The 25,205-nt window shown below is 57.5% G+C and overlaps 10 protein-coding genes across 10 annotated transcripts; 5 read left to right on the forward strand and 5 right to left on the reverse strand.

Moving 5' to 3' along the window:
- Positions 1–690: 690 nt before the first annotated feature.
- Positions 691–1,339, forward strand: L226DRAFT_571407 (uncharacterized protein; the record flags this gene model as incomplete). The annotated part of the gene is made up of 4 exons (XM_067684551.1): positions 691–813; positions 883–954; positions 1,036–1,188; positions 1,253–1,339. The coding sequence occupies 4 exons, from the start codon at positions 691–693 to the stop codon at positions 1,337–1,339; spliced, it is 435 nt and encodes a 144-aa protein (XP_067535097.1).
- A 564-nt stretch (positions 1,340–1,903) lies between these two features.
- L226DRAFT_487297 (uncharacterized protein) lies at positions 1,904–3,424 on the reverse strand. Its single transcript, XM_067677191.1, has 7 exons — positions 3,217–3,424; positions 3,043–3,161; positions 2,756–2,990; positions 2,592–2,706; positions 2,347–2,537; positions 2,196–2,293; positions 1,904–2,143 (listed from the first exon to the last, which is right to left on the reverse strand). Exons 1-7 carry the CDS (start codon positions 3,401–3,403, stop codon positions 2,012–2,014), a joined length of 1,077 nt encoding a protein of 358 aa, XP_067535098.1. The 5' UTR covers positions 3,404–3,424; the 3' UTR covers positions 1,904–2,011.
- Positions 3,425–3,544: 120 nt separating this feature from the next.
- Positions 3,545–6,471, forward strand: L226DRAFT_463760 (ARM repeat-containing protein; the record flags this gene model as incomplete). Its single annotated transcript, XM_067675812.1, has 10 exons — positions 3,545–3,836; positions 3,889–4,042; positions 4,101–4,275; positions 4,326–4,676; positions 4,727–4,817; positions 4,874–5,146; positions 5,200–5,279; positions 5,336–5,419; positions 5,466–5,647; positions 5,709–6,471. 10 exons carry the CDS (start codon positions 3,545–3,547, stop codon positions 6,469–6,471), a joined length of 2,445 nt encoding a protein of 814 aa, XP_067535099.1.
- Positions 6,472–6,567: 96 nt separating this feature from the next.
- Positions 6,568–8,660, reverse strand: L226DRAFT_535413 (cell adhesion protein byn-1). The gene is made up of 8 exons (XM_067680903.1): positions 8,356–8,660; positions 8,091–8,300; positions 7,892–8,036; positions 7,758–7,821; positions 7,346–7,703; positions 7,174–7,288; positions 6,932–7,112; positions 6,568–6,869 (listed from the first exon to the last, which is right to left on the reverse strand). The coding sequence occupies exons 1-8, from the start codon at positions 8,509–8,511 to the stop codon at positions 6,707–6,709; spliced, it is 1,392 nt and encodes a 463-aa protein (XP_067535100.1). The 5' UTR covers positions 8,512–8,660; the 3' UTR covers positions 6,568–6,706.
- Positions 8,354–10,953, forward strand: L226DRAFT_535414 (NAD(P)-binding protein). The gene is made up of 7 exons (XM_067680904.1): positions 8,354–8,869; positions 9,009–9,516; positions 9,575–9,721; positions 9,778–9,820; positions 9,872–10,005; positions 10,059–10,067; positions 10,130–10,953. The coding sequence occupies exons 1-7, from the start codon at positions 8,846–8,848 to the stop codon at positions 10,567–10,569; spliced, it is 1,305 nt and encodes a 434-aa protein (XP_067535101.1). The 5' UTR covers positions 8,354–8,845; the 3' UTR covers positions 10,570–10,953.
- Positions 10,954–12,003: 1,050 nt separating this feature from the next.
- L226DRAFT_463407 (alpha/beta-hydrolase) lies at positions 12,004–15,836 on the reverse strand (the record flags this gene model as incomplete). The annotated part of the gene is made up of 17 exons (XM_067675790.1): positions 12,004–12,269; positions 12,413–12,474; positions 12,543–12,864; positions 12,926–13,022; positions 13,074–13,133; positions 13,182–13,259; positions 13,315–13,341; positions 13,403–13,514; positions 13,569–13,622; positions 13,681–13,754; positions 13,823–14,134; positions 14,160–14,249; positions 14,494–14,630; positions 15,210–15,393; positions 15,465–15,507; positions 15,583–15,680; positions 15,744–15,836. Coding segments are annotated over 17 exons (2,109 nt in total), but the record flags the coding sequence as incomplete, so codon positions are not given.
- Positions 15,837–16,795: 959 nt separating this feature from the next.
- Positions 16,796–17,625, reverse strand: L226DRAFT_76991 (uncharacterized protein). The gene is made up of 3 exons (XM_067687227.1): positions 17,395–17,625; positions 17,183–17,332; positions 16,796–17,110 (listed from the first exon to the last, which is right to left on the reverse strand). The coding sequence occupies exons 1-3, from the start codon at positions 17,452–17,454 to the stop codon at positions 16,910–16,912; spliced, it is 411 nt and encodes a 136-aa protein (XP_067535103.1). The 5' UTR covers positions 17,455–17,625; the 3' UTR covers positions 16,796–16,909.
- A 1,469-nt stretch (positions 17,626–19,094) lies between these two features.
- L226DRAFT_613368 (regulator of G protein signaling superfamily) lies at positions 19,095–21,551 on the forward strand. Its single transcript, XM_067686499.1, has 5 exons — positions 19,095–19,229; positions 19,288–19,379; positions 19,436–20,183; positions 20,244–21,017; positions 21,069–21,551. Exons 1-5 carry the CDS (start codon positions 19,152–19,154, stop codon positions 21,285–21,287), a joined length of 1,911 nt encoding a protein of 636 aa, XP_067535104.1. The 5' UTR covers positions 19,095–19,151; the 3' UTR covers positions 21,288–21,551.
- A 900-nt stretch (positions 21,552–22,451) lies between these two features.
- Positions 22,452–24,220, forward strand: L226DRAFT_535420 (cytochrome b5). Its single transcript, XM_067680905.1, has 6 exons — positions 22,452–22,959; positions 23,023–23,281; positions 23,443–23,520; positions 23,602–23,672; positions 23,749–23,842; positions 23,906–24,220. The coding sequence occupies exons 1-6, from the start codon at positions 22,721–22,723 to the stop codon at positions 24,092–24,094; spliced, it is 930 nt and encodes a 309-aa protein (XP_067535105.1). The 5' UTR covers positions 22,452–22,720; the 3' UTR covers positions 24,095–24,220.
- On the reverse strand, positions 24,201–24,891 carry L226DRAFT_535421 (uncharacterized protein). The gene is made up of 3 exons (XM_067680906.1): positions 24,738–24,891; positions 24,396–24,667; positions 24,201–24,332 (listed from the first exon to the last, which is right to left on the reverse strand). The coding sequence occupies exons 1-3, from the start codon at positions 24,864–24,866 to the stop codon at positions 24,326–24,328; spliced, it is 408 nt and encodes a 135-aa protein (XP_067535106.1). The 5' UTR covers positions 24,867–24,891; the 3' UTR covers positions 24,201–24,325.
- Positions 24,892–25,205: the final 314 nt, after the last annotated feature.

Below are 25,205 nucleotides of genomic sequence, written 5' to 3' on the forward strand. Positions count from 1 at the left end.
AGTGAACGCTGGGCACTGACAATCCATCGGACAGACGGGGTATCAGCCGGGGCTCTTGAGCTATTCCCTCCTGAACTCTCTGTTTGAGTCGAGAACCTCTCGTTCAGCGCCATCGTGCTTCTCAGTCATAGTCATGACATGACTGGTCCTCACCTTTCACTACAAACTTGATCCTTCCGTCACAACCTCTGCTCATTCGCACGGAGGCCTACGTCGTCCTGGTCAATTGGGAGCGCCATAACATGGCGACGCATTGACGGCGAGATCTAGAGGTTTATCGAGGATAAGTGCATGGGAGATGCAGACAGCAACCACAGAGGCGTCTTCGTGCGGTTCATGGGACGTGCGGCGGAGATTGCGGACACTCTAGGTGTGTGTCTATCTCGGCGGGCGGTTGGCGTTGGGCGAGCAATAAGGTTTCGCGTATGTCCTCCTTACGAACTTGTTGCTGATCCTCTAAAATCCTCTACTCGGTGTTATATAATGGTGTCGCTTGCATCCCAGTTCCCATTCCCTCCCTTTCCCCCTTCTTCTACCTTCTCCTCCCTGTTTTCCCGTTACCCCAGTCTTTCTGGCCCCCTCCTTCCGCTATTCTATCCGCTACCTCCTTCCTAGTGCACGTCTTGTACCGTCGTAGTCTCAATCGCAATATAGGTTCCCTACACCTCCATACCCTCCACTCCCTGCCCGATGGCAACGGTCGGCTCCTCGCCCTTCAGCACCGCTCGCCACCCAACGCACCGCAGGCCACACTCTTCCCGCTATCACCCCTATTCGATGGTGTCGAGGCCCTACGTTGAAGGTCATCTCATGGTACGTCGCGTCAATTGCCCCACGACAGCATTTTCTGAGCTGGAGCGACATGCACGTACCGACGCGCAGATCACCGTTGATCGCAGAAGCGCACTCGGTGGACTAGAGCCTATCATCGAAGAACCCGAAGCCATCTCTATGGTAGGTCTCCTGTTGCCCTGCCCCTGTCCCCGGCGCGTCCCTTTGCGATCGCTAACACATCCGTCCATTGGTTATTCTCAGGATGGACCTCTTGTCGTACTAGGAGGGCTTCCTGACCGTGACTTCTCCGATGATGTGGTAGTGAGCGACGACCTCCCCCGTCAGTCAGAGCACACGTGTCACGAGCCAATGCAGGCGACAAGTGGACATCGGAGGCTTGCTGCCGCGTTCGTGGTGAGTGTTTCTACTTGATGTGTGGTAGACGATCGGGGGCACGAGTCTGACTGTCACGCGGCAGAACATGATGTTCGCGTTGCGCCGGAAGTACGTCGCGCTGCTTGGCAGTGCTGACCTGCTCAAGGGCCAGGATACCGAGACGAAGTGAGTGCCAGGTCGTTGTTGATGTTGATGTGAGCGGATCAACTTCGTGAGCTGGTCGACGGTGACGCTGTCGACCTACCATCCGCTGCATCTGGTGCATCTGGGTGGACCAGATCCCCGCTTGAGCTTTGATCTTCCGTTCGTTGAGTGCTCCTACCTTGAATCTTGACTGTCGCTCATTTCTTCGCTCCCCATTATAAATACACCCCACTCTCATCAATACATGCCTGCTAGAAGAAACCCACCATAAATCACTACGTCTTCGAGACGTCCAGCTGTATATCCTATTGTAGCCATTACTTGTTCTTGGGTTCCGGTGCAGTACATACTGCATATAGTGATGTTCGTGTGTACATACAATACCCACTTTTCTTGATTGTAGTGTACGAGTCGTCGCGCCAGTCGCAGTAGTAGATCAGAGTGTCTGGTCGAATAGATTATCGAACACTGTTGTGTTCTATTCGAGAAAATGAGATGCTTCAATGAGACAATGACATAATTGTTGAGCAGAGCGGGACGATGGTAGTATTCATTCAAGTGGAGTCGGGGACCCACAAAATACCTACTTGGATCCTGGAGGGACGTGCATCAATTGCAAGAGAGGCTATGGATACATGGGCGAAGATGGCTACATCGCAGGTATGAAATCTATGCATGATAAGTTTACGAAGGGGTGTCATGTAGTTCCTTCCACAGCTGTCGTCGTGGGTTTCTGTCGGGGGGCAGATGGTAGCTGAAACATGGGTATCGTACGCAGGTTCTCTGGAGCTGGGCCGTCAGCATCTAGCCTCTTTCGCGCACGGTCGGTCTGCAGGATGTCAGATGTCGGAACCAGAGATCTCAATGAGGAAGAAACGTACAACGGCGGCAGTAGCCATCCCGCGCTCTAATCCTTCCAGCAGGGTACATGCCTTGCAAAGCTCGTTGCTGGACATGTAGCCGCATCGTCGACATGTCTCTGCGACGTGGGTGAGCGTTGACGCGCGTGTACTGACACAGAAGAAAACGTACGCTGGATTTTCTGCGTCGCCTTGACGTCCTCCTTGATCTCGAATGCCTCGCCGGAATGGATGATATCGATGATCGCACTTGGCCGTGCTGCCTCTAGGTCCTTGAGGAATGCTCTCGCATGACCTCGATATGCGTCAGGAGAGTATATGCACTCTGTTGAGAAGTAGTCCAGCTTCTTGAAGTACGCATACCTGGCCGCTAGGTGAGTAAGCGATGCACTCGCGACACGGAGGAGGCAGACATACATCACAATTTCCTTCTCGTAGGCGTACTTGAATGGTTTCGACCGCTTGATTGTGTCCTCGCCCTGTGTGCAAATAGATGTACAGCGGCCAAGACGTGCGATGTCCCCTCGCATGACTGTAAACGGGTGTCAGGAGAGGTCTCGGTAGCGCACTGAAGAACGCACTATTCATCAGGACAGTTTCCGCGATGTCGTCTGCATTGTGGCCCGTGACTATGTGGTCAACGTTCAGGATGGCAGCGCCTCTATCTAGAGCTTGTCTCCTGAAGACGCCGCAGAACGTGCAGTTGTTTTTCTTCCCGATCTGCGCGACTATTGCGTCCATGGTCCAGCCATACAGCTCGTCGTATGACAGGATCTTCAGCGGCATATCATATTGCTGCTGATTCCGCTTTACTGTCTGTCAGATCATGGTCAGCGAGCTTCGCGGGACGAGTGTGACTTGACGATACCTCGAGCGAGTCATCCCGGTAGCCCGTAATGCCTTCGTCAATGGATAGCAGAAACAACTCCAACCCGTATTTATATCGCTCATTGAGTGTCTTCATTACATGCGCAAGCACTGTCGAGTCTGTTTGCCCTCCTCTTCAGTATCCCGCACCTGCTCGAACCAGCTGCGAGCGTACCTTTGCCCCCGGAGGCACCAATAGCTACCCGGTCCCCAGGCTTGAACAGGCGCGCCTCAGTGATCGTGTTATGTACCTCGGTCTCGAACACATAGAAGAAGCACTCCTTGCATATTTGCTGTCCTGTCTTTGGTCGTTTGAGGATGGCCCGGGCGTCGTTGCAGAGAGCGCAAGTGCGGGGAGGCATGATCGACGTTCGGGTACAAGTTCTCCGTCCTGATCGGGCTGCGTTTGCGTCGAGGAAATTGTGGCTTCGAAGCGCCCATACTTCTATCAGGGACCTCCACACACTACTGTATCTGCTTTTTGCTCCCCAAACTATCTCAAGATGCCCAGGGAGAATCGGAAGCGTGGAAAGAAGCATAAGAAAAAGCCTGAGGAAGAGACCTATGCGCAGGCAGAGGAGCACCCACCACAATACGAAGAAGACCAGGCAGAGGCAGCCGGCCCGTCCTGGATAGTTCCTGCTCGGGAAGACTCAAGTGTCGACCTGAACGCACCCTTTGGTTACGTGGATGCCGAGGTTAAGGCGTACTTTCGCACTGTCGACGTGCAGATCCGCGAATGGCAGGAGACGAGGCCGGAGGTAGAAGCAGACGAGGATGTCGACCCGAACGAAGGTACGTCCTCGATCTTCCTGCTAGTGAGGAGGTTTCCAAACGCGCATCATAGATCGTCGTCTCTTCTTTGTAGCTGCGCTGCAGGAGATGTCAGAGAAGGAGAAACAGCTCGCCACGGACCCGGACTGTTCGACCATCCTCGAGCGTATGATACACTCTATGGATGATTTCGTCCGACGCGTGTTCATGGACAGATTAACCGGCTCGTGAGTTCACGGTTCTACTTCCTATCGTTGCGCGTCTCAACTGATTGTAGTACCATAGGCTAGAGCAACTGAGCAAGCATCGCTTCGCCTCCCATGTGATCCAAACGCTGCTTACCGTCGCTAGCGAGACGGTCTCTCGCGAGTCGCGAGGAGTCTTCCCTCCATCACCAGAGTCCGGAGAAGACGAAGGCGAGCTGCCCACGATGACGCAGCTAATCCTCGATGCTTGTGAGGTACGTTGCATGATGAGCCTATCCTCGTTCGCACGTTGACCCCCGAGCAGGAATTGTCGCCCTCCATTTGTTCTCTCATCATGGACCCATTCGCGTCTCATGTTGTCCGCGCCCTTTTTCTCCTCCTCGCACCGGACGTTCTCGGCTCTCTAAACGACACGCCCGGAAAGTCGGCGACCGCGGTCCGCTCGAAGAAGAGCGCAGCGTACAAGGCTCGCCAGGGGTCCATGAAGTCGGTATTCACGGACAGCCAGGCTGACGGACACAGCAAGGCATTCAGGAGCACACCCAAGGAGTTCCGGAAAGCAGCGATCGGCTTCGTCAATGCGCTCCGAGAGCAGCTGGGCGAGAATGAAGTACGAGCTCTGGCCGCAAATCAAGTAGCAAGTCCGGTATTGCAAGTGAGAGAACGGGTTCAACATCTGGACTTCGCAGATTGACCCTTCGTTAGATGCTGCTCGAACTTGAAGCCGCGTACGGTCAGGCAGACCAGCCTGGTTCCCTCATGGACCATGCATTGGTCGGCATGATCACTGCTTCTCGTGAGTACTCCAACATAAACCCCAGAACTTCGTAGAAGACTCAATCCCGCACATAGACGAAGGCCCGAACGCGGAAGTGCCCGAATCCGACTACTTGACGACGCTTCTCCGTGATCCTACGGCGTCACACTTGTTGGAAACCCTCGTCAGCCGATCACCAGGGTCTGCTTTCGACAACCTTTGGCGAACATACTTCTCCGGGAAGTTGCCTAAGCTTGCTGTTCACCCTGTCGCCAACTTCGTGGTGGCCAAGGGGATCGAACGATTAAGCGTTGAGCAGCTTGCGTCAACTATCGACGAGCTGCGCGGTGTTGCCAGCAAGATCGTCAGTGAGTATGAACAGCATCATGTTTCGGAAGGTTCGACTCTGATCGAAACCCAGAGAATGCTAGGACTGGAGTCTTGCGCGCATTGGTCGATCGGTCAACTGTACTACAAAGCGGTGGTCACGACGTTGTTCAGGTGAGTCCAAATACGCCCGAGCTTCAGAGTGCAAGTTATTGACTGTAATGTTGCAGCTCATTCTCGACGCGTTCGAACTCGGTGCGGAAGATAAGAAAGCCCTGCTCGTGCCTTGTGTCCTTCGACTTAAGTCATCTCAGGTTCGTACATCCGCGTGCACAATGCAAGGCGGATCCCTGACGCGAGCAACTGCAGGACTACCAACGGGCACTTGCGTCGGCAGGTCAGGATGAAGAGAAGGATGCCGAGGAGCCCCATCACAAACGGCGGAAAACTGACGACCCGCTGGAGCCCAAGACGCAGGGTGCCGTCCTCCTCCAGTCCATGCTTCGACTACCGTCCCCGCACAACGATATTGTCCTGGACAGGTACGAGCTATCTATCGCCTCACAGTTCTCGTCCTGACCACAAGGCGACCCCTCTCCGTAGCCTCCATGCGCTTAGTCTCGACGAGCTCACCGAGATGGCACACCACCCAACCAGCTCCCGCGTGCTCGACGCGGTCCTCGAGTCCCCGTCCGTGCCATACAAAGCAAAGCGCAAGTTTGTCATGACCTTCATCGGCCACTACCATGTCCTCGTCGACGACCGCATCGGCAGCAGGGTGGGCGACCGCTGTTGGGCGTTCGCCGACCCGTACCTGAAGGAGAAAATTGCGCGCTCCCTGGTCCCGCACGAGCATACACTCGCCGGGTCGTTCTATGGCAAATTCTTTGCTCGCAACCTCAACTTGCACGTCCTCCAGCGGGACCCCGAACGCTGGAAGTCCATGCAAGCGGCCGCGAAGGCTCCTGCCGTTGACCCTGCCGCCGTGCCTGCCGCTCCTACGCAGAAGAACGGTTCTGCTGCGGAGACCTCGCCGAAGAAGCCCAGCGAGAGCGACAGGTCGGACAAGGCCAAGCACAAGAAGGGCAAGGGCAAGCAGGACGAGATCGACGCGCTGTTCGACGCGACGCTTGGCAAGAAGGTCAAGAAGGCTGAGCTCTCCACCTCGACCCCAGAGGCCAAGCCCAGTAAAGAGGACACCGGCACCCCGGCCAAGTCCAAGTCGGACAAGGGCGAAAAGAAGAGCAAGAAGAGGAAGGATCGGGATGAGGGAGGGACGGACAGGGATCTGACGGACGTCTTGGGCGCGATACGGTCGGCACCCAAGGAGGACAAGGGGCCGAAGAAGCGCAAGAAGGCGCATTGACATTGATGTTGATAGCCTGTTGTGGTTGCTGCGAGAAGGCCAAAACATGTCAAAAGTATCTTACAGACTCGTGTGTAGCAGTGTCTATATTCAGGCTTGCTTCATCATCACCTCAATGGAACTTGACAATCTCTTATGATAGCATAGGGCTCGGGCAATGGAGGCCCCACAGAATCCATACAGTGCATCCTAGGGATACAGCAAAATCGACGATACATGAAGTACATTGCGTAGCTCATGCCATAGAGATGTCCCCGTCCGCATCTGGCCTCGGGGCTCCCCGCTCGACCGAGTTGACGAGCTCCCGGCGGATCTCCGGGCTGATCTGTGGATGGGGGTTTGCGCGAATGACGTCGAGAAGCGCGTCTTTCTGGTCTGGGGTCAGGTCGGACGCGTACCTACGATACACGAAACAGTGAGCTGTGCCTAGGACAGCGGACACGGAGCGAGAGGAACGCACCTCTGACAGAAGACGAGGAGAGACTGGTGCCACAAGACGGGCAGCTTCTCCGCGTCGCCGGCTCTGCGCGCCTTGTACGTGTTGGAGAGACGGATGAAGTGGAAGACGAGGGCGTCGACGACCTTGTACGGTAGTGCGTGCTTCTTGTCAAGGAGCACGCGGATGAACAGGGAATTTGCGCCTGAGGAGTGAAAATGTCGGACTTTGCGGTCATGCTGCAGGTGTATGCGCGGAAGGCTTACCGGAGTAGTCCATGTTCGCTAGCCGCATGAGCGCGGCCGCTGAGTGACCGAGCGGAATTTTGACTTTCGCCAGTACGGACGCCACGATAGCTGCCTCCTGTAGAGTGCAGCCGGTCTATGCATGCGAATCAGTCCAAGTGTCCTTACCATCGGGTGCACAGGGTATACTCACGTTCAACAGAGGGAAGACAATCCCTTTGAACACCGCGCCGGGCTTGTACATAGCTCGCTTCAAGCTCTCGTAGTAGTGTACATTCAGTTTGCGGTGATTCTTGTTCTTGCGCGCACCCTCACGCGTGAGTCGGATGTCTTCCCGAATCGCGTCCAGGAGCACGACCTCCAGGAACAGCCGCGCCTGTGGCGGCTTCATCTGCGAGATGAATATCCGTGTTGCAGCATGGCATGCCTGAGGCGACCAGTTTTCGGGGTGCGTGAGCGCGAGAATGCGAGACCATTGCGGCAGTGAGGGAATGATCTTGAAGGGCTTGGGAAGCGGACCCGACTTGTACCGGGTGAGCATCTGCCCGACTCTGCGTGTGGGGGGATGGTCAATACCTGTTCGCATCACAGCATGATGGACGCACTTTGCGTAGACTTCTACGACTTTGGGATCAAGCCCGGCTGCCGGGTCTGGTACGCGGTCAGGGTCTACAAGGCCACGAGCATGAGCACGAGCATGGGCATGAGTCATTCGTCGCCAGACGCAAGACTGACTGACCATGCTGCTTTTCGTGCGCGACGTCGGGTTTCCCAGACTCAAGGTTGTCAAGTTTCGAGAAGATGATGTCCGCAAGTGTTCTCCGCTCGCCCGCATTCGCAGGTAGCATAGCGTCGAGCGCTTTCATGTCATCTTCATCAACTTCCTGGGCGTGCGCGCGTCATGCAGAGTGCGTAATGCAATGGGAAATCTTACTCACAATTTCCTCGATCTCCTCTGCGTCCTCGTTTTCGTATTGCTCGAGGTCGAAGTCGTCGTCATCTTCAGGAGCCGAGCCGCGGGGAACAGACAGGCCTTGCGCGTCCTCGGCATCGTCGTCGTCGTCGTCGAGCTCCTTCTCCTCGAGCTCCTCCTGCTGGTTGCGCGCGAGCTCGAAGATGCGGCGGGAGGTCTTGGGGTCTAGGATGACCTGTGCAAGGCTAGGTCAGGCGGCATGGGAGCACCGGTGCACAGAGCGGGCTCACTTCTCCGGCTTCGTCGTCGTCGTCGTTTGCGCGGGACTTCCTGCGCTTCCCGGGCTGGGAAACGCGGCCGTACTTCGCATAGACCTCGTCCTCGCCGAGCTGGACGTGAAGCGGGTCGTGCTTCGTCTTCGAGGACGCTTTTGGTGCCTTGGGCATGTCGGGTATCGAACGTCGGGGTGCGAGTGATTGCGCGGGAAAGAGGAGTAAGCAGGAGGGAGGAGCGGTCAGCAGAATTGGCGGAGGAGGAGAGCGTGATGAGAGCGCAGAAAAGTTGCAGATCTCGATCCGATTGAGCCGGGAGGGAGAATCGATATGGGCGGCTAGGGACGCGTCGGGGCTCACCAAGGTTTATAACCCCGTCTATAAGCCGTTTATACACGTCGACTCGCCGTCTTTGCTCCTCCATTTGCCGCCGTCTGTCGCGCCCAATCCCCGCAGGATACATATAGCCCCCCGACGTGCCAGCTCAGCTCTCCTCCATCCTGCCACCATGTCCCAGCAGGCTGTCTCTCCGGTATGTGCCCCGCCGTCCGCCTCTATGCGAGGCTTTTCATCTGACGCGTGACGCTTGTCCGTGTTCCTTTTGCACCCCTGGAATCCCATTCGCACATTCAAACACACACACACCTTTGTCTGTGCCGGGATGCTCACAGGACCCTTTTCAGATCCGTACGTTGGACAAGAGCGGCAACGTCATAAACACCGTCGGCTTCCAGCGTTTCGGTTTTGATTGCGAGGTCCCCCTTGACGTTCTCCGCTCCCTCTACCTCCGTCCGCACTACGTGATTACAGCGTCCCAGGGCGACGAGAGCAAGCAGCCGGAGGAGACCGAGCATGCCAAGTTCACTGGTTCATATGGCGCGTACCAATCAAAGTCTATCTTCCACCCGGACACCCAGTCCATCTCCTACACCACCCTCTCCCGCTTCCCGCCCGTTAGGCTCCTTCCTCCTTCCCAGCGCAAACGTGTTCTTGTCACCGGTGGCGCCGGCTTCGTCGGCTCTCACCTCGTCGACCGTCTCATGATCCTCGGCCATGAAGTCACTGTCCTCGACAACTTCTTCACCGGCTCCAAGACCACTGTCAGTCACTGGGTCGGCCACCCGAACTTTGAGATGGTCCGCCACGACGTCGTTGAGCCCTTCATGATTGAGTGTGACCGTGTGTCCCGCCCTTCGTATGATTGCAGCCACGCTGATTGACTGCGACTCCTTGTCAGAAATCTATCACCTTGCTTGCCCGGCTTCCCCGCCGCATTACCAGTTCAACGCCGTGAAGACGATCAAGACGTCCTTCATGGGCACGCTGAATATGCTTGGTCTTGCGAAGCGTACCAAGGCGCGCTTCCTCATCACCTCAACCTCAGGTATGACGACCATTTGAGTTTTCGAGCCACAAGCGCGATCACTCACGTCATGACAGAGGTCTATGGTGACCCGGAGGTCCACCCTCAGCACGAAGACTAGTCAGCACACTTCATTTTCCCCTCTTCGCACGTCATTTGACACCTCGACAGCTGGGGACATGTGAACCCCATCGGTCCCCGTGCATGCTACGACGAAGGTAAGCGTGTCGCAGAGACCTTGGCGTACGGCTTCCACCGCCAAGACGGTGTCGACATCCGTGTCGCTCGTATCTTCAACACCTACGGTGCGTAGCCTTCTGCTGCATACCCGTTCGCGTCACTGACAGTCGTGTCCCAGGTCCTCGAAGTACGTATCAGCTAGCGTGTGCTACGCCGTTTCAGCGTTGCTCATCCCCTCCACCTTCACAGTGAACCCCTTCGACGGCCGTGTCGTCTCCAACTTCATCGTCCAGGCCCTCCGCGGCGAGGACATGACTGTCTACGGCGACGGCAAGCAGACGCGCTCCTTCCAGTACATCCATGACCTCATCGACGGGCTCATCGCGCTCATGAACTCGGACGAGACGCGCCCGGTGAACCTCGGCAACGGCGACGAGTTCACGATCGGGGACTTTGCGGAGCTCGTGCGCGAGATTGTCGAGAAGGTCCAGCGCGAGGACGGCGTCGAGCCCCAGCGCCGCGTCAACATCGTCTACAAGCCGATGCCCTTGGACGACCCCCAGAAGCGCCGCCCGGACACGACGCGCGCGAAGCAAGTTCTCGACTGGCAGCCCCGCTGGACCGTGCGCATGGGCCTCGAGGAGATGGTGCGCTACTACAAGGCGAAGATGATCGAGGGCAGCTTGTGAGCACTGAGGAAGGGGTATATGCGGCGGTAGCGGTGGCAGTAGAGCCGAGTGGGACCGCATGGACATGGACGATTTCTTCCTCCTCCCTTTCACCTAGACGAAGCTGAAGCTGTCGTGTTGCTGTGTCGCGGACCTTGTTCTGGTTTCTCTGGTTGTCATACAGCTCTCTGATCCTCTTGGTAGACGGCACGGCTTGTGTGCGATATAGACGATGTAGGTACGCATACATACACCACAACTCATCCGTGGGGGTATATAGTAGTCCCGCGTTAGGCAGGCAGAAACAGTAATCATACTTGACATTCGCCCCCTTAAGGCCTTATGATCGGCAACAATCTCAGGGCTCTTCAGACTGCACATACGGTACTTACAAGGCATGCCCACTACAAGTAGCTCCGGCACACCAGACGGAGGAGCGTACGATCCACGGAGCCCAAGTGATCACAAATGACATTAACGAGAGACATCCACGCGTCTAGCAAGTAGCAAGTACTTTTCTCTATGTACCAGAATGGAATATACGGGGTAAATAACTGGAGCATAGCTAGCTAGCTAGGTATGACGTCGAGCAGGCGGGGGAATAGTGTGCGGATGGGATACGTATGGAGGGGAGAATATGTGTACCGACTAGTAGGGTGCCGCGCCAGACGTCCAGGACCACACCAGGATCCGGACGGACGCGGCCACCGGCGCAATCCTACAGGTATCATTCATTCATCAAGGGGAAGAGCATACTTAACGATGGTGATAATGTGGGTAGGTGGGAATATGATGGTATGATGGTATGGTTCAAGTTGTTTGCGTACGTGGGCGTGGGCGGGATGCGAGACGGGATCCGGAATCGGAGTGACGTGCGACGAATGATGGGGCGGGGCGGGGCACGGAGACGTTAGGAGATGATGATAAGTGATGTATACGTACGTAGCAATGGTGGTGGTACACTGGGCGAGCTTGCGACGTGCAACGCGCAACACTGACACACGCCGCCCGGCACCCGGGGTTTCGCGTCCTGTGACTGTGCGACATGTCGGCACGGGCACGGGCACGGAGACGAAACGAGGAAGGCGTGTGCCCGTATGAGGTAAGATGGGGGATTGGAGGATAGACGGAGAAGGCGAGCGCGAGCGACCAATGGACCGATGGACAAGGACGAGAACACTGCGATCCTGGGAACAACAGAGCGATGGTGACAGTGGTGGTTACAGTGCAAGCAAACAGCCCAAAAATGAAGGATAGCTGTATAAATGAGGATAGATACGCCGACGCGCGAACCGAGGTAGCGTGGTGCCGGCGGGCGGGGCGGGGAAGAAGGCATCTCAGATGCACATGCACAGATGCACGTCGGAGAGCGAGAGGGCGGGCGAGCACGGGCTCGGGGAGGGGAGACCGAGGAGACCAGACGTGAGCTGCCAGTATGTAGAATGCAGAGGTAGACTACCGCAGGAGCCTCCGCTGCAAACTGGTCCCGGTCCCAGAAGCGATGACCTTTGCCATCGAGCCCTTGATGACATGCTTGTCGGCGGGGCTCTGGGGGAGGACCGTAGCGCGGCGGATGCGCGCGACCTGCTGCACTTCCTGCGTCACGGGCTCCGAGGGCACGAAAAGCGGCGAGTCGTTCTCTAGCGGTATCGTGGGACGCCTCGCCTCCCGCCGTCTGTTCTTGCTCGGGTCGAGGAAGCGGTCCGTGAGCTGCTTGGCGCCTGCGCGAGCGTATGGCGAGTGATGAGCATGCAAGGACACGAAGAGGAGACAAGCAGGCGGACGGGTGGATGCATGCATGCATGCACACGGGATGAAGGTGCAAGGGATTCAGGGGCCCTCGGGGAAAAGAAAAGGTACGTACTCGCGTAGGAGAACCCGTCGGTACTCGAGTCCAGCCAATGTTCGTCCTTGCGCTCGGAATACCTGTCATGCAATAGTCAAAATGTTGTCGGTGACCGCGACGACCGGAAACGAGAGGCGAGGTTACGTACTTCCGCAGCGGGCGACCGTCTGGTGCGAGCGGCGAGAGAGCGCTCTGGATACCCTCCGAGTAGATCTGGAAGAGTTCCTCTTGGCTCTTGCGTACTTCTTCTGTTACACAGCAGAATGAAAGCGGGGAGGCCGGATCTCGTTCGGAGATGCTGGGGTCATCCCGGAACTCAGCAAGCTGATCTAGCGCGATCTTCATCCGGTCTGCAAGCAACATCTCGGGTTCCTTGAGGTCACTCCTTGCTGGTGGCTGACGGGTGAGGAACTTGTTGGTCACTTGATTGACAATTGACGCGGATAGCAAGGTGAGGTATCCATGCGTCGCTGCAGGCACAAGTGTTAGTGATGAGTTTGCTATGGAGACTTCAGGGAGAAACATGCATACTCTTCACTGTGAAGAGCTGTGCGCCGCCCGGTACGTTGACAAGCAGGTTGCGAAGCTGCTGTGCATGTTCCAGGGGATGCGTTGCACTCCGCTCCGCCTGGTAAAAGCTCTTAGCATGATGCGTACACAGTTAGCAGCATATACCTACCTGAATTATGAGGACTGGACATCGCACGTTGGCGAGTTCGTCCGCGGACATGGGTGTCCTCTGCAGAATGTCAGAGCTGGATAGGCCTACACATATTGAACGACCCACGTTGAGTACAAGGTTCAGATTGGTGATTACATGCGTTCGCCGGAACGGTGGATAGTGTACCTCCCAGAACGCAACAAGCTGGCGTAACGCATTCAGCCAGAATCTTGAAGGAATGACTTATTATTGCACGCACCTCATCTATTACATCTGGATGTGCATCCTTGGCGTGTTTGGCATCAGCGTGAGGGGCTGGTGACTCGGGCAGTGAATGGGACACATACCATGGCATAGCTATTCACAAGTTCTCTGCAAGCGGTCTCGAAGGACTCCAAGTCCTCGGCATAGCACCAGAGATGGGCGAGTTCTTCTAGTGCATCGAAGACGGACTTCAACCTGGATCGGCGTGAGCACTTATGGGAACGAACGCGCTCGAAAGGGGGCACGCACTCGGTCTGTGGGCTCACGTTGCAGAGCGTCAAACTCAAACAGAGTTCTGGAAAGCTGTCCAGGGCCGCGACGATCAGTGCGGGCATCGCGCACGGGGAAACTCAGCACTTACAGAGTGGCGAAGCGGAGTGCAGTCCAGCTGTGCAGCTCTGGCGCAAGAATGTGTGCGGGGGGAAGGCGGAGGTGCTGGTGTCGCGTTCGCGCGCGTTCAATGGACGGACGAAGACTCGTCGTGAGGGGGCATGGGAACTCACGTAGAAGCAGTGGGCCAGGTCCGCGGCAGCCACCCACAGATCATGACGTCCTGTGGGCCTGTAGAGCGACTTGCCGGTCGTGCGGGTGTCGAAGACGATGATATTGAAGTTCCCGTTCAGGCGGGGGTCGTCAAACTGCGGGTGCGTCCAGGTCGAGTCCAGGAAGAGTGGGTGCAGGATGACCAGCGTCGGCTTCTCTGGGTCGAAGCCGCCAACGGTGCCTGCAGGAGCATTGGTGGCGTACGAGATGGCGGCGTAGTCGTCCGAGGAGACGAGGTCGACGTACGGCATGGCTGGTCGCGCGCGGAGGGTCTAGCGAGAGCGGGAGGAGACGAACGAGCAGGAGGAGCAGGTAGCGTGCATGAGCTGAGCACGACAAGAGGGCAGTCCGTGGACGCAGAGAGATGTGTCTGGTGTGCCAGGCCCGCTAAGGCTGCCGCGAGAGCGGTTCTGTCAGGAGAGAGACGCGAGTTCGATCACCTGTTGCCTAAATGATCTCGGCTAATTCCCCCTTCCTGACACTTATCGGGCACACACGCGGGATCCCCAGGCCCCGCCGCCCTCCTGCCATTCCTTCTACCGCGTTCTCGGTTGTCTGCGCGGTCTGCACGACATGCGCTGCAGCAGCGGAGACATCAGCGTCGGCGCACTCAAATAAAACGGCAGGGAACCGCCACCCCGCCCTTATGGTTACGGGCGACTCCAGGCGACGCTCTGCTTTTGTCCATTAGCCTTGCATTAGCCTCCGAAAGTGCAAAGATCCGCCGTAGTCGCCGAAGAAGGGCAAGTCCCAGATCCAGATAAGATGCTCGAGCATGCTACCCGCGAACGATCAATTGGTTGTCTTGGTCTGATAAGTATGTACTCCCCGCACTCGACTGCAACTCCGCATTACATTACATACTCGCAACTCGCAGAATATCTCCGGTATGAGAGCTACCGGGATCCGCCCAAATTGACCGTGGCCGTTCGACAATCGACATCCAGGGATAGTATAGATGGAGAAGAGCGCCTTACGGGATGCAGAGGACACGCGTGCCTCCAAAAGGGGCATGATGTGAAATCTGAACATTCTGACGCTCCCAAACTTGTACACCATGTTGGCACCGAAAGTCCGAACACGGATACACAATCAGCTCGAACAGGGCATCGCAGCATAGCTTGCGATGGCCTGTCATGCTGCGATGAAGATCATTTCATTGTGCGCGGGAGCAGCTGGCAATCAACGCCCTCAGAAAACCGGCGCAGTGCGTCGCAGCGCGCTCATGATCTATCACTGCCCGCATGCGGGTGGATGCGCTCGCTCCCGGAGATACCACCCAGCACCTGCGTGATCTGTTGTTGCCGCTGGGAGAACGGGATTGCATACAGTTCAGTTATCAGCCACGATCACGGAATATGGCAGGCATGCCTCGTACCTCCCGATCCGGTGGCTGCGTGGAGGGGAACATCGCGGGTACCCCAAGCGCCTCGAGCGCAACCTGCTGTTTGGTCACCAGGCCGTCCCACGCAGGGAGCACTCGCTCCCGGTCGAACTTGAGCAGCTCTGCACGGAACGAGTCTGTTAACGCCTGAAGGACACGAGTCACATAATCAGAGGTCTGCATCAGAAGGGAGAGGTAGGTGAGGTGCTTAGGCGAACATCGGCTTCATACTGCGTCAGGCCTGCTCCAATGATGCTCGCTCTGCAAATTTTCAACGACGCCCGTCAGCCAGCTCGGACTTCGCGGAGGATGGGAGGATGCATGCGGCATACTAACTTGGTGCGTGCGGTCTTGACCCTATCTTCATGCTTCTGCTGGATTTCCCGCCGCTCATGCCACAGCTGGCGCTCCAGCTCGGCTTGTTCGGTCCTCATCTGACCGATAATTCGGATGCATCAGTACATATGCGCACCGGGCCGCAACGACGCTCGACGCACCGCGGTCAGAGCTTGCACGAATTCTGGGTCCTCGGAGAGCCGCGCGAGATGGGGTAGTGCCTGCTGAAACGTACATGCCCGAAGATCCTGGCGGGGCGTGTGGGGTGCACTCGGGGGCGTGTTGCTCGTGCTCGCGGGCACCTCCCCATGGCCAGCGTCCGGTCCGGGTAACCTCGAGCCCCCGGAGGTAGAGGGGATGTACGGTGTATGCGACGATGTGGATGCGGATGTGGGTGCAGGTGTGTGGATGGACCCTACTACCGCCCTCAAATTGCCAGAAGCTTGCAGCTGCGAGAGAAGCGCGGCGACTGAGGGTGCGCTCGAGGATGATCCCTCGGAGCCAGGGAGTTCGCGGGAGCCAGTATGAGGCGACGCGTCTCGGGAGGTTCCGTGCTGGCTCGCATTTGCGACAGCGCTGTCATCGTTGTCGGTATTGAATGAATCAACAGCATCCGTACTTCTCCGAGCGGTTACAGTTTCTCGGGAACTGCTGCCAGTGGTTGGTGGCGTGGCTTCGGTACTGGCTACCTTCTGCCAGGCATCGGACGCCTTCAGCTGGTCAAGCAGTGCCTGTATAGCAGCGGGGTCCTATGTGCGGGTTAACCACTATGCCTTGTGACTGTGGTCGGTATCACTTACATTGATGTTGGTCGGGCTCATGGTCGGGTGGTAGCGTCTAGGCGCCTGACGCGTTGAGTGAATGTGACCAATGTCACGCTCGGGTAATATAACAGAAAAGTCCATCTCCTCTACCAGATGTATCGTGAGAATTTATGTGAGGAATCTCAAAGAGGAAGTTGGTCCGGATAGCTCGGCGAGGTCGCACTCGTTCTACCAAGAACATCATATTGCGCTGGACGCGTACTACTACGTACGTATTACATTTTGAGGAAGGGGAGGTTAGAACTAGTCCGATAGACAGTCCCTTTAGCTCATGAACGTGGGTTCGCATGTCTGATGAAGATGTGCTATATGCACACGCCGCGGACATGCGTGATAGTACAGGTCCCACCGAACAACTGGACAATGTGACAACAACCGACTCACGCTGAGATTCCCGGAACGGCTGGAACTGCTCATTACTTGAAGTTGTAGAGTAGAGACCCAGCCTCCTCGGAGGTAGTAGTCGGAATACACCGAGTTCATTCATATGGGGTTCCGTCGTCTCACGTACTGTATCGGCTCATGGAAGCTGTGCAAGAAGTAGAAGAGGGCAACATAAGCGAACAAACACCTGAGTTTGACGCAGCAGGGCACGGCCTGCTTCGCTGGAAGCTGCGAGGCTCCCGTGAAGCCCATTCACGAGGCCAGAGGGTTGGCGCGGATGGTTCCAGTGGCTTCGAGCAGACGGGGATCCGTTTAGAACTCTGGCAAAGCATGCGTTCGACAAAGAGCAGGTAAGAAGCAGGTCGCAGGGCAGTCATGCGCACGACACTGGCGTTTAGGAGACGGCAGGGTTGGGCTTCTCCGGGTGCCATGGGCACGTACCGACTAGTCGACCGACGAGCATCTGTTGACTCTGAGTCACATATGTTCGCAACGGGGACCCGAAGAGGACGAGGATATGAAGGATGAACGCCACAATGGTACTGCGCCGCGAATGGGGTAAGCGGATCACCGCGAGAATCCGATCGAGGGATGGGATACGCACCTCGGACGCAGCCGCATTGACAGGTGCGGCTGCTGCACATGACCGGGAAGTCGCAGCCATAGACGAGATGGCCAGACAACAGGGGGGCGTGCCTGCGGTGCTGTAAGACTTGAATCAATTGTTACGTTACGCTTCTGTCCACGGAGCCTGCGGGGGCGGGGGCGTGCTGGAAGAAGCACTGGCAGTCGTGGCCTGCCTGCGGACGCGAGGGCGTGCCCGGACAATGACGACTAAAAGATACGAGTGGATCAGCTAGAACGCGGACGAAGAAGACGGACATCCCGAGATGGGTTGTATGTTCCGTAAGAACTGAGGTCCACACTATTGTCGAGTGCTACGGACGATCGCCGGCAGTGGAGAGGAAGAGGCCGGGCAAGTGCGGTCGGAGGTTTTGACGAGGCCCATGGCCAGACCGTGTATTTGTTGGGGAGGCAGGTCGGCTGGTGGCCTGGGACAAACCTGGAGGCCGTGTCGTAATGCGGCCGCGTGCTCGGATAATCTGGGTCATCATGCCAGCACTAGAGGCGGCGGAGAACGGAGGACATCAATGCAGCAGGCAAGACGCCAGGTGGAGAGCGACGAGGCAAGCGCACCGGATGGTCGCAGTGTGACTGTCGCAGGGACTCGACGCAGCAGGCCGTATAAAGCGTCGGTCGCGACCAGCCTCCGGGTTGGGCAGGAGGTCGACCGCGCGACCGTTGCGTTTGACACCTGAAATTGAAACACGGAGACCGAGGGCGCCCCGCCTCCGCCGTGCACAGAACGGGCCAAACTGGGTGGTGTATGCGAAACAAGTCAGAGAAGGGCCCGACACGAAGCTGTCCTCCGGATCGGGCGTCGCATGTGCGCGTCAACGAGCAGGCGGCCGCAACTAGCGACACGCGACGGAGGTGTTTGTATTTGCTGGTTGGGCGTCGGCCGCTTGGCAGGGCGTGTGGTTACTCTGCGCCGTCCAGCTGCAGGCGAACGAGGAGTATGTATAAAGATCGCCACCAGGAGGACAACGTTCGTGCTGGAGGAGCCACTGGAAGCGCCGCGATCGGTTGCCTGGAAAGGCACAGTTGATGGACATTGATTGGCTGTGATTCGGGACACGGAAGCGGGGCGCCTGGGCGAGAACAATGGCGGATGGAGTGCCGGCCAGGTGCACCGTGCAGCGGCCATGAGGCGCGGACGTCGAGCACGAAGCTGGCAGGTCGAGCGTGTTGCATGATGGCGGTGATTGCAGCGGGCCCGTGCGCTAGGCGGGGGAGCCCTAGTTACGAGGCGTGCATGCAGCAACGCAGCGGCGGTCGCGCAGGGGAAACGTAGCGGCGGGCGGGGGACGTGCGTGGCTTGGCCGGGGCTGCGGAGGGCGTGGCGGGGCTGTCGCGCGTCGCGAGGCGGCGGGGAGGAAATTGGCTGATTTGGCTGGCCCTGGCGGGTGTCGCTGGTGTCGCAGCACAGGGCAGCCGGCGGCGTGCCGCCCAGTGCCGGCGGGCGTGGATTATGCGGCTCGTCCAAAAAGACTAAATGAAGGCATTTTCGGGAGACGGCCCTGTTTCGCGTGTCGAGACACGTGGGAAATTAGGTCGAAAATCTGGGTTGCCAACGGGTTTCGCCCAGGCGCCCGTCGCCTCTTGTCATCGTTCGTCCTCATCTTCTCCCCCGACTCCTCCTCCCGCCGCCATCCATCTTCTTGTCCCTCCCCCGCCCTTCTCCCCAGCTCGTCCTCCCCGTTTTTCTATCTTTCTTTCTCGTTCTCTCTTTCGTCCGCCATGGCCCCTCCGGAAGCTCCCCAGTCGACTTCGTCCCACATGATGAAGACGACAAAACGCGGCAGGCCCTTCCTCAAGGTCCGTCTCACTTCCCCCCTCTCTCGCCCCTCGCTGACCATCCATTGCCATCCCACAGGACACGCTCGACCTGTTTGCGACTCTCGTCGTCTCCCTGGAGCTCACAACGAACAGGCAATACTTCCGCAGTTTCCCCAACTCTTTCACCACGTACGTATCCAATCAGTCCTATCATCCCCTTTCCCTGCCTCATGGCATCCACGCAGAGATGACGCTGCGAGGAATCTGGCGTCGCTCAAGTTCTCGCAATCGAATCGTGGTCCAGATCCACGAGAACCCTCCCGCATTGTTACGACCACGACGACCACGACTTTCTCCATGACCCGCGATATGGCCAAGGCGATGTGCCAACAGTTCATGGATGCACGACTGATTGAGAATGCTGCGGACCCTGGTTCAAACCTCTTCAAGGAGCGTGGTGTCTACGTCCTCACCCCAAAGGGTCTCCACGTCCTCGAGAGGTTCATGAGCAAGAACGGTATCAACGGTGACCACCTCGCCCACGTCTTCTCATCCCAGCCCATATGCATGAAGCTGCTCCACCTCGAACGACGCTCAGTAGACGACGAGATCATCGTCTCCCACTCCGCCATCACAGCCCTCTTCCGCCGCTTCGTCGGGCGCTCACCCAACTACCCTCCTGAGTATATGGACACCATGGATGCTTTCCAGAAGTACCACGAGCGTTCGAAGGGTGTCGCGTTGATGGATGTATCAGAGAAGGGCACGGGCAAGGGATCGGTGGTGCACAAGCACTGCTTCGCCGCGGTAACGGCGTTGGAGTGGCTATGTGACTTCACTTCAGTCATCGGTAGGGAAGAGGCTGCAGAGATGGCGGCGCAGTTCGTCCGGTTCGGTCTCATCACCCTCGTCTCCGACAAGCGGAAGAACAACGATTCCGCTATCATCTTCACTGTCCGTGGTGCCGCTGGCGGTGCGAACTCTTCTATCTCGGTATGTCCGCGCTCCTCCAGTCTCCTTCCTCTAGCTGATCTCCTTCCGATCTCTTTTCAGCAACACGGAGAGTTCCGTTGCACAGCGAAGGCGATCTACAAGGTCACGGATGAGGGTCGTCGCCTCGCTCGTTGGGACATGCCTGACGGTGCACGCCCGTCTCCGAACAGCTCCGCCGCTAACGTCTCGAGCGCCGCTCGGACGTCGGAGGACCACAGCGTTGAGACAGGAACTGCGGAGGGCCCTGCTGCTAATGACGCCAAGATCCACCGCCGCATCTCGATGACCGAGAAGATGAACGCGAACTACGAGGTCGACAAGAAGGGCCAGAAGGAGTCGAATACCGACCGGCTCAAGTTCATCATGGAGGAGCCCCAGCTACGCGCGCTCTTCCGCGAGTTCCTGCGGAGCAACTTCTGCGAGGAGAACTTGTCCTTCTACCTCGACGTGCAGGACTTCAAGAAGTCTTTCAACACGACCTCCAGCGCTATCGCCGCCAACCCTCCTCCGAGCCGCGGCGGCAAGGGCACTCCCGGTCAGCTTGCGATGGAGAAGCACCACGAGGCTCTCATCCAGAAGGCGTTTGTTATCTACAACACCTACCTCGCACCATCAAGTCAGAGCGAGCTCAACATCGATCACGGCCTCCGGAACGAGCTCTCGGGCTATCTGAGCGACGTTATCCAGAGCCTCACGGGCAAGACGTTCCAGGGCCGTGTCGAGCTGGAGCAGGCAAACGCGTTCAACGCAACGCAGCTTCAGACGATGATTCGGCTGTACGAGCGCATCCAGACGCACGTCTTCCGCTTGATGGCGACGGACTCCGTACCAAAGGTGAGTAGGCGTACTGAAGCTTGCGCAGTATGACTCACTCCCTGCCTACAGTTCATTAAGACGCCTAGGTTCCTCGCACTGAAGGTCAAGCTTGTCGAGGAGGACGATGGTCCTCTTGCAGACTTCCCCCTCATGAACTCGAGCGCGTCGACACCATCTGTACCACCAGGGCTGAGCGCTGGCGAAGAAGAGGTTGGTGGGGCATACGTGACGGTATCACAAAGAGCAGCGATCCAGGAGCGCACCCCGACCGCAACCACGGACCGGTAACGTGGTTAACGACTTTTCATGTCTTTCGGACGGCGCACTCCTATGCATCTCATCCAGCTCTTGATATCTTATGCCCCATGTCAGTCTCTGCAACAGTACATGCCCCTCATGCATCTATCGCTCACCTCATATGCCCTCATACTACAGTCCTAGCGTGTTCGGTCGCCGGTGTCGTCCTGTCTCTCGTCGCTACGTTCCTTTTGTCGTCTTTCTCTTGCATTGGGCGGGTCCATCGTTCACTAATTGTGTCGCTCATCCATCGTCATCTACCTTCAGCACTTTCTATTCGGGCCTGGTCCTCATTACTCTTGCATCTTATCCCCATCCTGTCCCCACATCTCTCTCCACATCCACATCGTCCCGCTTCGCACTTTACTTCTATACTCGCACACAATGTAAACTATCATACCTTAGTACTGGTGATACTAATTCGACGTCCCATTGTGCTTCAATAGCATCCCTAATACATGGTTCGTTCTTGTACTCGATGTGTATCATATGCGTGTCCCGGCCCGATACCGACGCCCGCCTCCACCATCTTCGCTGGGTTGGAACGGCGTATCAGTCAAATTGGGATGTGTCGTGCTCGTACTTTCCGGATCACAAACGCCATTAGTGGAGGTGCGTACGGCGTAAACTCGTGCCGCTGTTGCCCCTTGGCGTGGTCGGGGGACTCGGTGACCGGAGCGGGCGCCGTATTTAGCACGGATATGGCAGCGCGGAATGGGATGGTTTCGGACTCGAAGACGATGTGGAGATAAGTGAGTATGTGGAGACCAGACGATGTGGAGGACCTTGCGCGGACCTTCGGAAAATATATTCACAAGGCGTAATTAATCTCTGCACTGCGGGCGGACGGGACTCAGAGTATGTAGAATATCAGAAGTCTGCATCCTTGTATGAATTGGCGGGTTTAGATCCCACGTCGACTGGGCTCGACTGGGTCCTCCTCTGAGCCCCCGCACGGAAGCACCTGAGCCACTGGCCCACTGGTAAGGTACGTTGGCCGGGGTAGGGTGCCTCGTGCTCGTTGAGATGGACTCTGGTGGTTAGACGAGCCATGTTCATTACACCCGGGCGCCTGTGGGATATGCACGATAAGTAAACATATGATAGTTGGAAACTCCCTCTTGAACCCTCCTTGCTCTGCACATCCTGTCAGTTCGAGTCCCTCAACCGCGCAAGAGATTGTGTCGGAGGCGCCTCCCACAATGGCAGGTACACATACATACGTGTTCAGTGGGAGTCTGTTGGGCCTGGTGTGAACGAGACACAGCACGGAGGCTTATCACGCCCTGCCACACGCGTCCACCGTGACCTCCACGTCAACACCACGAACCTGGCTCTTTTACCTTCTGGCTCTGACTTCTTGTTCGCCTACTGACCCGCGCAGTGCTTTGCTTGTTTTTGACATAACATAACGCTGTGGCAACATGTCCTGGATTCTGAACCCTGAGGGCGATCGCTCCAAGCGTCGGCGCCCCGAGAACTTGAAGGACACCCCGAAGGACGCGGACGGCAAGGCCCCTGGGCCAGAAACCCCCGGCTCTGAGGATGCCCCTACTTCTCCGTGGGCGGGCTTTCCGCTCAAGGACGACTATCCGACCGTCGAGGACCCTTCGGACCCTACCAGGCAGGTGTCCACCAAGCAGGCCAACCGCCCTTTCTTAGCGTAAGTCTCCAGTCCCCATGACCCGCTCAAGGCTGACCCACAACCCTCTGTGGGCGCATGCAGCTACGCGCAGTATCGCGCCGAACGAGAGAAGGCCCACGAGGAATGGCTCAAGCGCAAGAAGGAGCGAGAGGAGAAGCTCGCACGGGGGGAAGAGGTGGGGCCGGAGGAGCCTGACCCGACAGAGGAGGTCGAGGTAGGCTGCATGGGCCTGCTCAAGTTCATTCTCTACGCGACCCTGTTCGTCCTCCTCGCGGGCAAGTTCTTCACCGGCAGTTTCCTGTGGGAGCTGGAGGTGCCCGACCTCAGGCAGTTCATACCGGTGCGTTCTCGGGACAACCCGCTCCCCTCCTCCTGCTCCGTGCCCGTCCGCCCATGCCCACGCGCTCGCGTAGGACGCGCAGCGTCGTGCGTGGTCGTGTCTTCGTGTCTATCGCTGTGCTGACCATTGCCGGCCCCGCTCGTGCCCGCCCGGCCACGTAGACGGACCAGCGGCTCTTCTCCGAGCGCATGCTGGCGACATTCGACGGCTCGGACCCCGAGAAACCAGTGTACATTGCTGTGGGTAATCTTTGCGTTACTATGTGTCGCATACGGCGTGTACACCCGCGAAGCTCACCATGAGTGTCTGTGTGGATCTAGATTGACGGCGACGTGTACGACGTCAGCAGCAATCGCAGGACCTACGGCCCTGGCGGTTCGTATCATATGATGTGCGTACCCATGCGTAGAGCACAATGTCGATCCATGGGGGCGCACGGGCTCACGGGGATCTTTTCATCTCTCCAGGGCTGGCAAGGATGCCGCGAGAGCATACGGCACCGGATGCTTCCAGACGCACCTTACGCACGACCTCCGTGGGCTAAGCGAAAGCGAGATGAGGGTGCGTTGGCCTGCTTTTTTCTCACTCCCGCCTCGCGTCGCTCACAGTGGATGATGGATACAGGGTGTACAGCATTGGAAGAAGTTCTACACTGACTCCAAGAAGTACCGCAAGGTGGGGCGTGTCTCACATCCCCCGATCGACCCTGCGAGCCCCTGGCCGGAACATTGCGACCCGAAGAAGGCAGAGGCGGCGAAGGAACGCGAGCAGCAAGCCGCACGAGAGGGAGTGGCGAAGCACAAGGAGCTTTGATGCATGCATGGCACACAAGCGAGTCTCAGCTCTTTCTCAGCGCGTTATCTGATCGTAAGGAATATATACAAGTGATGATATTAGGACGGACGCGTGTATGTTACGCCAGCAGGTCAAAGGGAGCGTTTACACAATGTGTCAATGTGTGTTCGAGACATGCAGACCGAAAAATTGCTGTCCGCTCACGAGGCCAAAACGCAGGGCGACCAGCACCACGATTCCCCACGACAATCAAGCTCTGAGAAAACACGAGTTGAGATGGGATGAAGATCGGAATGACGCGCGGGCGAGGCGTACTCACCCATATGACGGTGCGGGGTGAGTGGACAAATAGTTCTTGATGATGGGGAAGTCTGCCATCGAGGCGTCGATCATTGCTGAATAGTCCGCGTCGCGATACTTGGCCACGACGAGGTTGCCGCGCCAGGCCCGCGCCTCGTCGAACATCTGGCCTTGGATCTCGCGGATGCACTTGTTCACGGGGAACGGCATGCCATCCCGAGAGACGACTGGGTAGAAGACGATGTACGGCGTTGGGAACTTCTTCAACATGCCGTCAAGTGCTTCTACGAGCTGTGGGTGTGGTTCGGCGAATTAGCAACGAGTCCGGCAATTAATATGGGGAGATGAAGACTGGACGCACATGATACCGCCACGATCCCAGCTGGTCGGCAATGTAGTCCATGTAGATTTCTGGGTGCGGGGCGCGGCCACAGCGGCAGGGTTCGGCAGGGCGCTGTCCCGGGAGGGGCGGGGGCACGGCGCTGACCATGAGCGGGACTAGATGTGGCGGGCGGTCATCCGCGGGGAAGAGGATGGCGTCGAAGGTCGGCATGTTGTTGTTCATGGCGCGGGCGGGCGCGGGGTCAGCGAGATGCGAAGCGAATTGGATGTAATGTACAAGAAAAAACGAAAAGAAAAAGTCTATGCAGGGGAGGACTGCTGAGTGTTGTAGCTTACTGTCTGGAGAGGCGGAAGACCGCGAACTTATATACGCGACGAAGAGTTCGATCGCGCGGCCGGGGAAAGGAGCTGGTCATTTTCCCGACCGACCTGAAGTTGACCTGACGGAGGGGCTAGAGGTGTGCCAGCTGGGACGAGGGTGACAGGA

Source organism: Lentinus tigrinus (assembly GCF_003813185.1).
Source record: "Lentinus tigrinus ALCF2SS1-7 unplaced genomic scaffold L226scaffold_13, whole genome shotgun sequence".
In the NCBI taxonomy this organism is placed as follows: Eukaryota; Fungi; Basidiomycota; class Agaricomycetes; order Polyporales; family Polyporaceae; genus Lentinus; species Lentinus tigrinus.

What these genes read in the sequence shown, in the direction of transcription:
- L226DRAFT_535420 (XM_067680905.1), top strand. Translation starts at nt 22,721, where the DNA reads ATGTCCTGGATTCTGAACCCTGAGGGCGATCGCTCCAAGCGTCGGCGC. An exon ending in AGAAACCAGTGTACATTGCT is followed by an intron (nt 23,521 to 23,601) that starts GTGGGTAATCTT and finishes GTGTGGATCTAG; the next exon opens with ATTGACGGCGACGTGTACGA. An exon ending in TAAGCGAAAGCGAGATGAGG is followed by an intron (nt 23,843 to 23,905) that starts GTGCGTTGGCCT and finishes TGATGGATACAG; the next exon opens with GGTGTACAGCATTGGAAGAA.
- L226DRAFT_613368 (XM_067686499.1), top strand. Translation starts at nt 19,152, where the DNA reads ATGGCCCCTCCGGAAGCTCCCCAGTCGACTTCGTCCCACATGATGAAG. An exon ending in GCGGCAGGCCCTTCCTCAAG is followed by an intron (nt 19,230 to 19,287) that starts GTCCGTCTCACT and finishes GCCATCCCACAG; the next exon opens with GACACGCTCGACCTGTTTGC. An exon ending in GTGCGAACTCTTCTATCTCG is followed by an intron (nt 20,184 to 20,243) that starts GTATGTCCGCGC and finishes ATCTCTTTTCAG; the next exon opens with CAACACGGAGAGTTCCGTTG.
- L226DRAFT_76991 (XM_067687227.1), bottom strand. Translation starts at nt 17,454, where the DNA reads ATGGCTGCGACTTCCCGGTCATGTGCAGCAGCCGCACCTGTCAATGCG. An exon ending in TCAATGCGGCTGCGTCCGAG is followed by an intron (nt 17,333 to 17,394) that starts GTGCGTATCCCA and finishes TTCGCGGCGCAG; the next exon opens with TACCATTGTGGCGTTCATCC. An exon ending in AACCCTGCCGTCTCCTAAAC is followed by an intron (nt 17,111 to 17,182) that starts GCCAGTGTCGTG and finishes ATGCTTTGCCAG; the next exon opens with AGTTCTAAACGGATCCCCGT.
- L226DRAFT_535413 (XM_067680903.1), bottom strand. Translation starts at nt 8,511, where the DNA reads ATGCCCAAGGCACCAAAAGCGTCCTCGAAGACGAAGCACGACCCGCTT. An exon ending in ACGACGACGAAGCCGGAGAA is followed by an intron (nt 8,301 to 8,355) that starts GTGAGCCCGCTC and finishes AGCCTTGCACAG; the next exon opens with GTCATCCTAGACCCCAAGAC. An exon ending in GTCGTAGAAGTCTACGCAAA is followed by an intron (nt 7,704 to 7,757) that starts GTGCGTCCATCA and finishes CCCCACACGCAG; the next exon opens with AGTCGGGCAGATGCTCACCC.
- L226DRAFT_535414 (XM_067680904.1), top strand. Translation starts at nt 8,846, where the DNA reads ATGTCCCAGCAGGCTGTCTCTCCG. An exon ending in CCCAGCAGGCTGTCTCTCCG is followed by an intron (nt 8,870 to 9,008) that starts GTATGTGCCCCG and finishes GGATGCTCACAG; the next exon opens with GACCCTTTTCAGATCCGTAC. An exon ending in CTTCATGATTGAGTGTGACC is followed by an intron (nt 9,517 to 9,574) that starts GTGTGTCCCGCC and finishes ACTCCTTGTCAG; the next exon opens with AAATCTATCACCTTGCTTGC.
- L226DRAFT_535421 (XM_067680906.1), bottom strand. Translation starts at nt 24,866, where the DNA reads ATGGTCAGCGCCGTGCCCCCGCCCCTCCCGGGACAGCGCCCTGCCGAA. An exon ending in TGGGATCGTGGCGGTATCAT is followed by an intron (nt 24,668 to 24,737) that starts GTGCGTCCAGTC and finishes CCACACCCACAG; the next exon opens with CTCGTAGAAGCACTTGACGG.
- L226DRAFT_487297 (XM_067677191.1), bottom strand. Translation starts at nt 3,403, where the DNA reads ATGCCTCCCCGCACTTGCGCTCTCTGCAACGACGCCCGGGCCATCCTC. An exon ending in TACGAGAAGGAAATTGTGAT is followed by an intron (nt 2,538 to 2,591) that starts GTATGTCTGCCT and finishes CCTAGCGGCCAG; the next exon opens with GTATGCGTACTTCAAGAAGC. An exon ending in GGCGACGCAGAAAATCCAGC is followed by an intron (nt 2,294 to 2,346) that starts GTACGTTTTCTT and finishes CCCACGTCGCAG; the next exon opens with AGACATGTCGACGATGCGGC.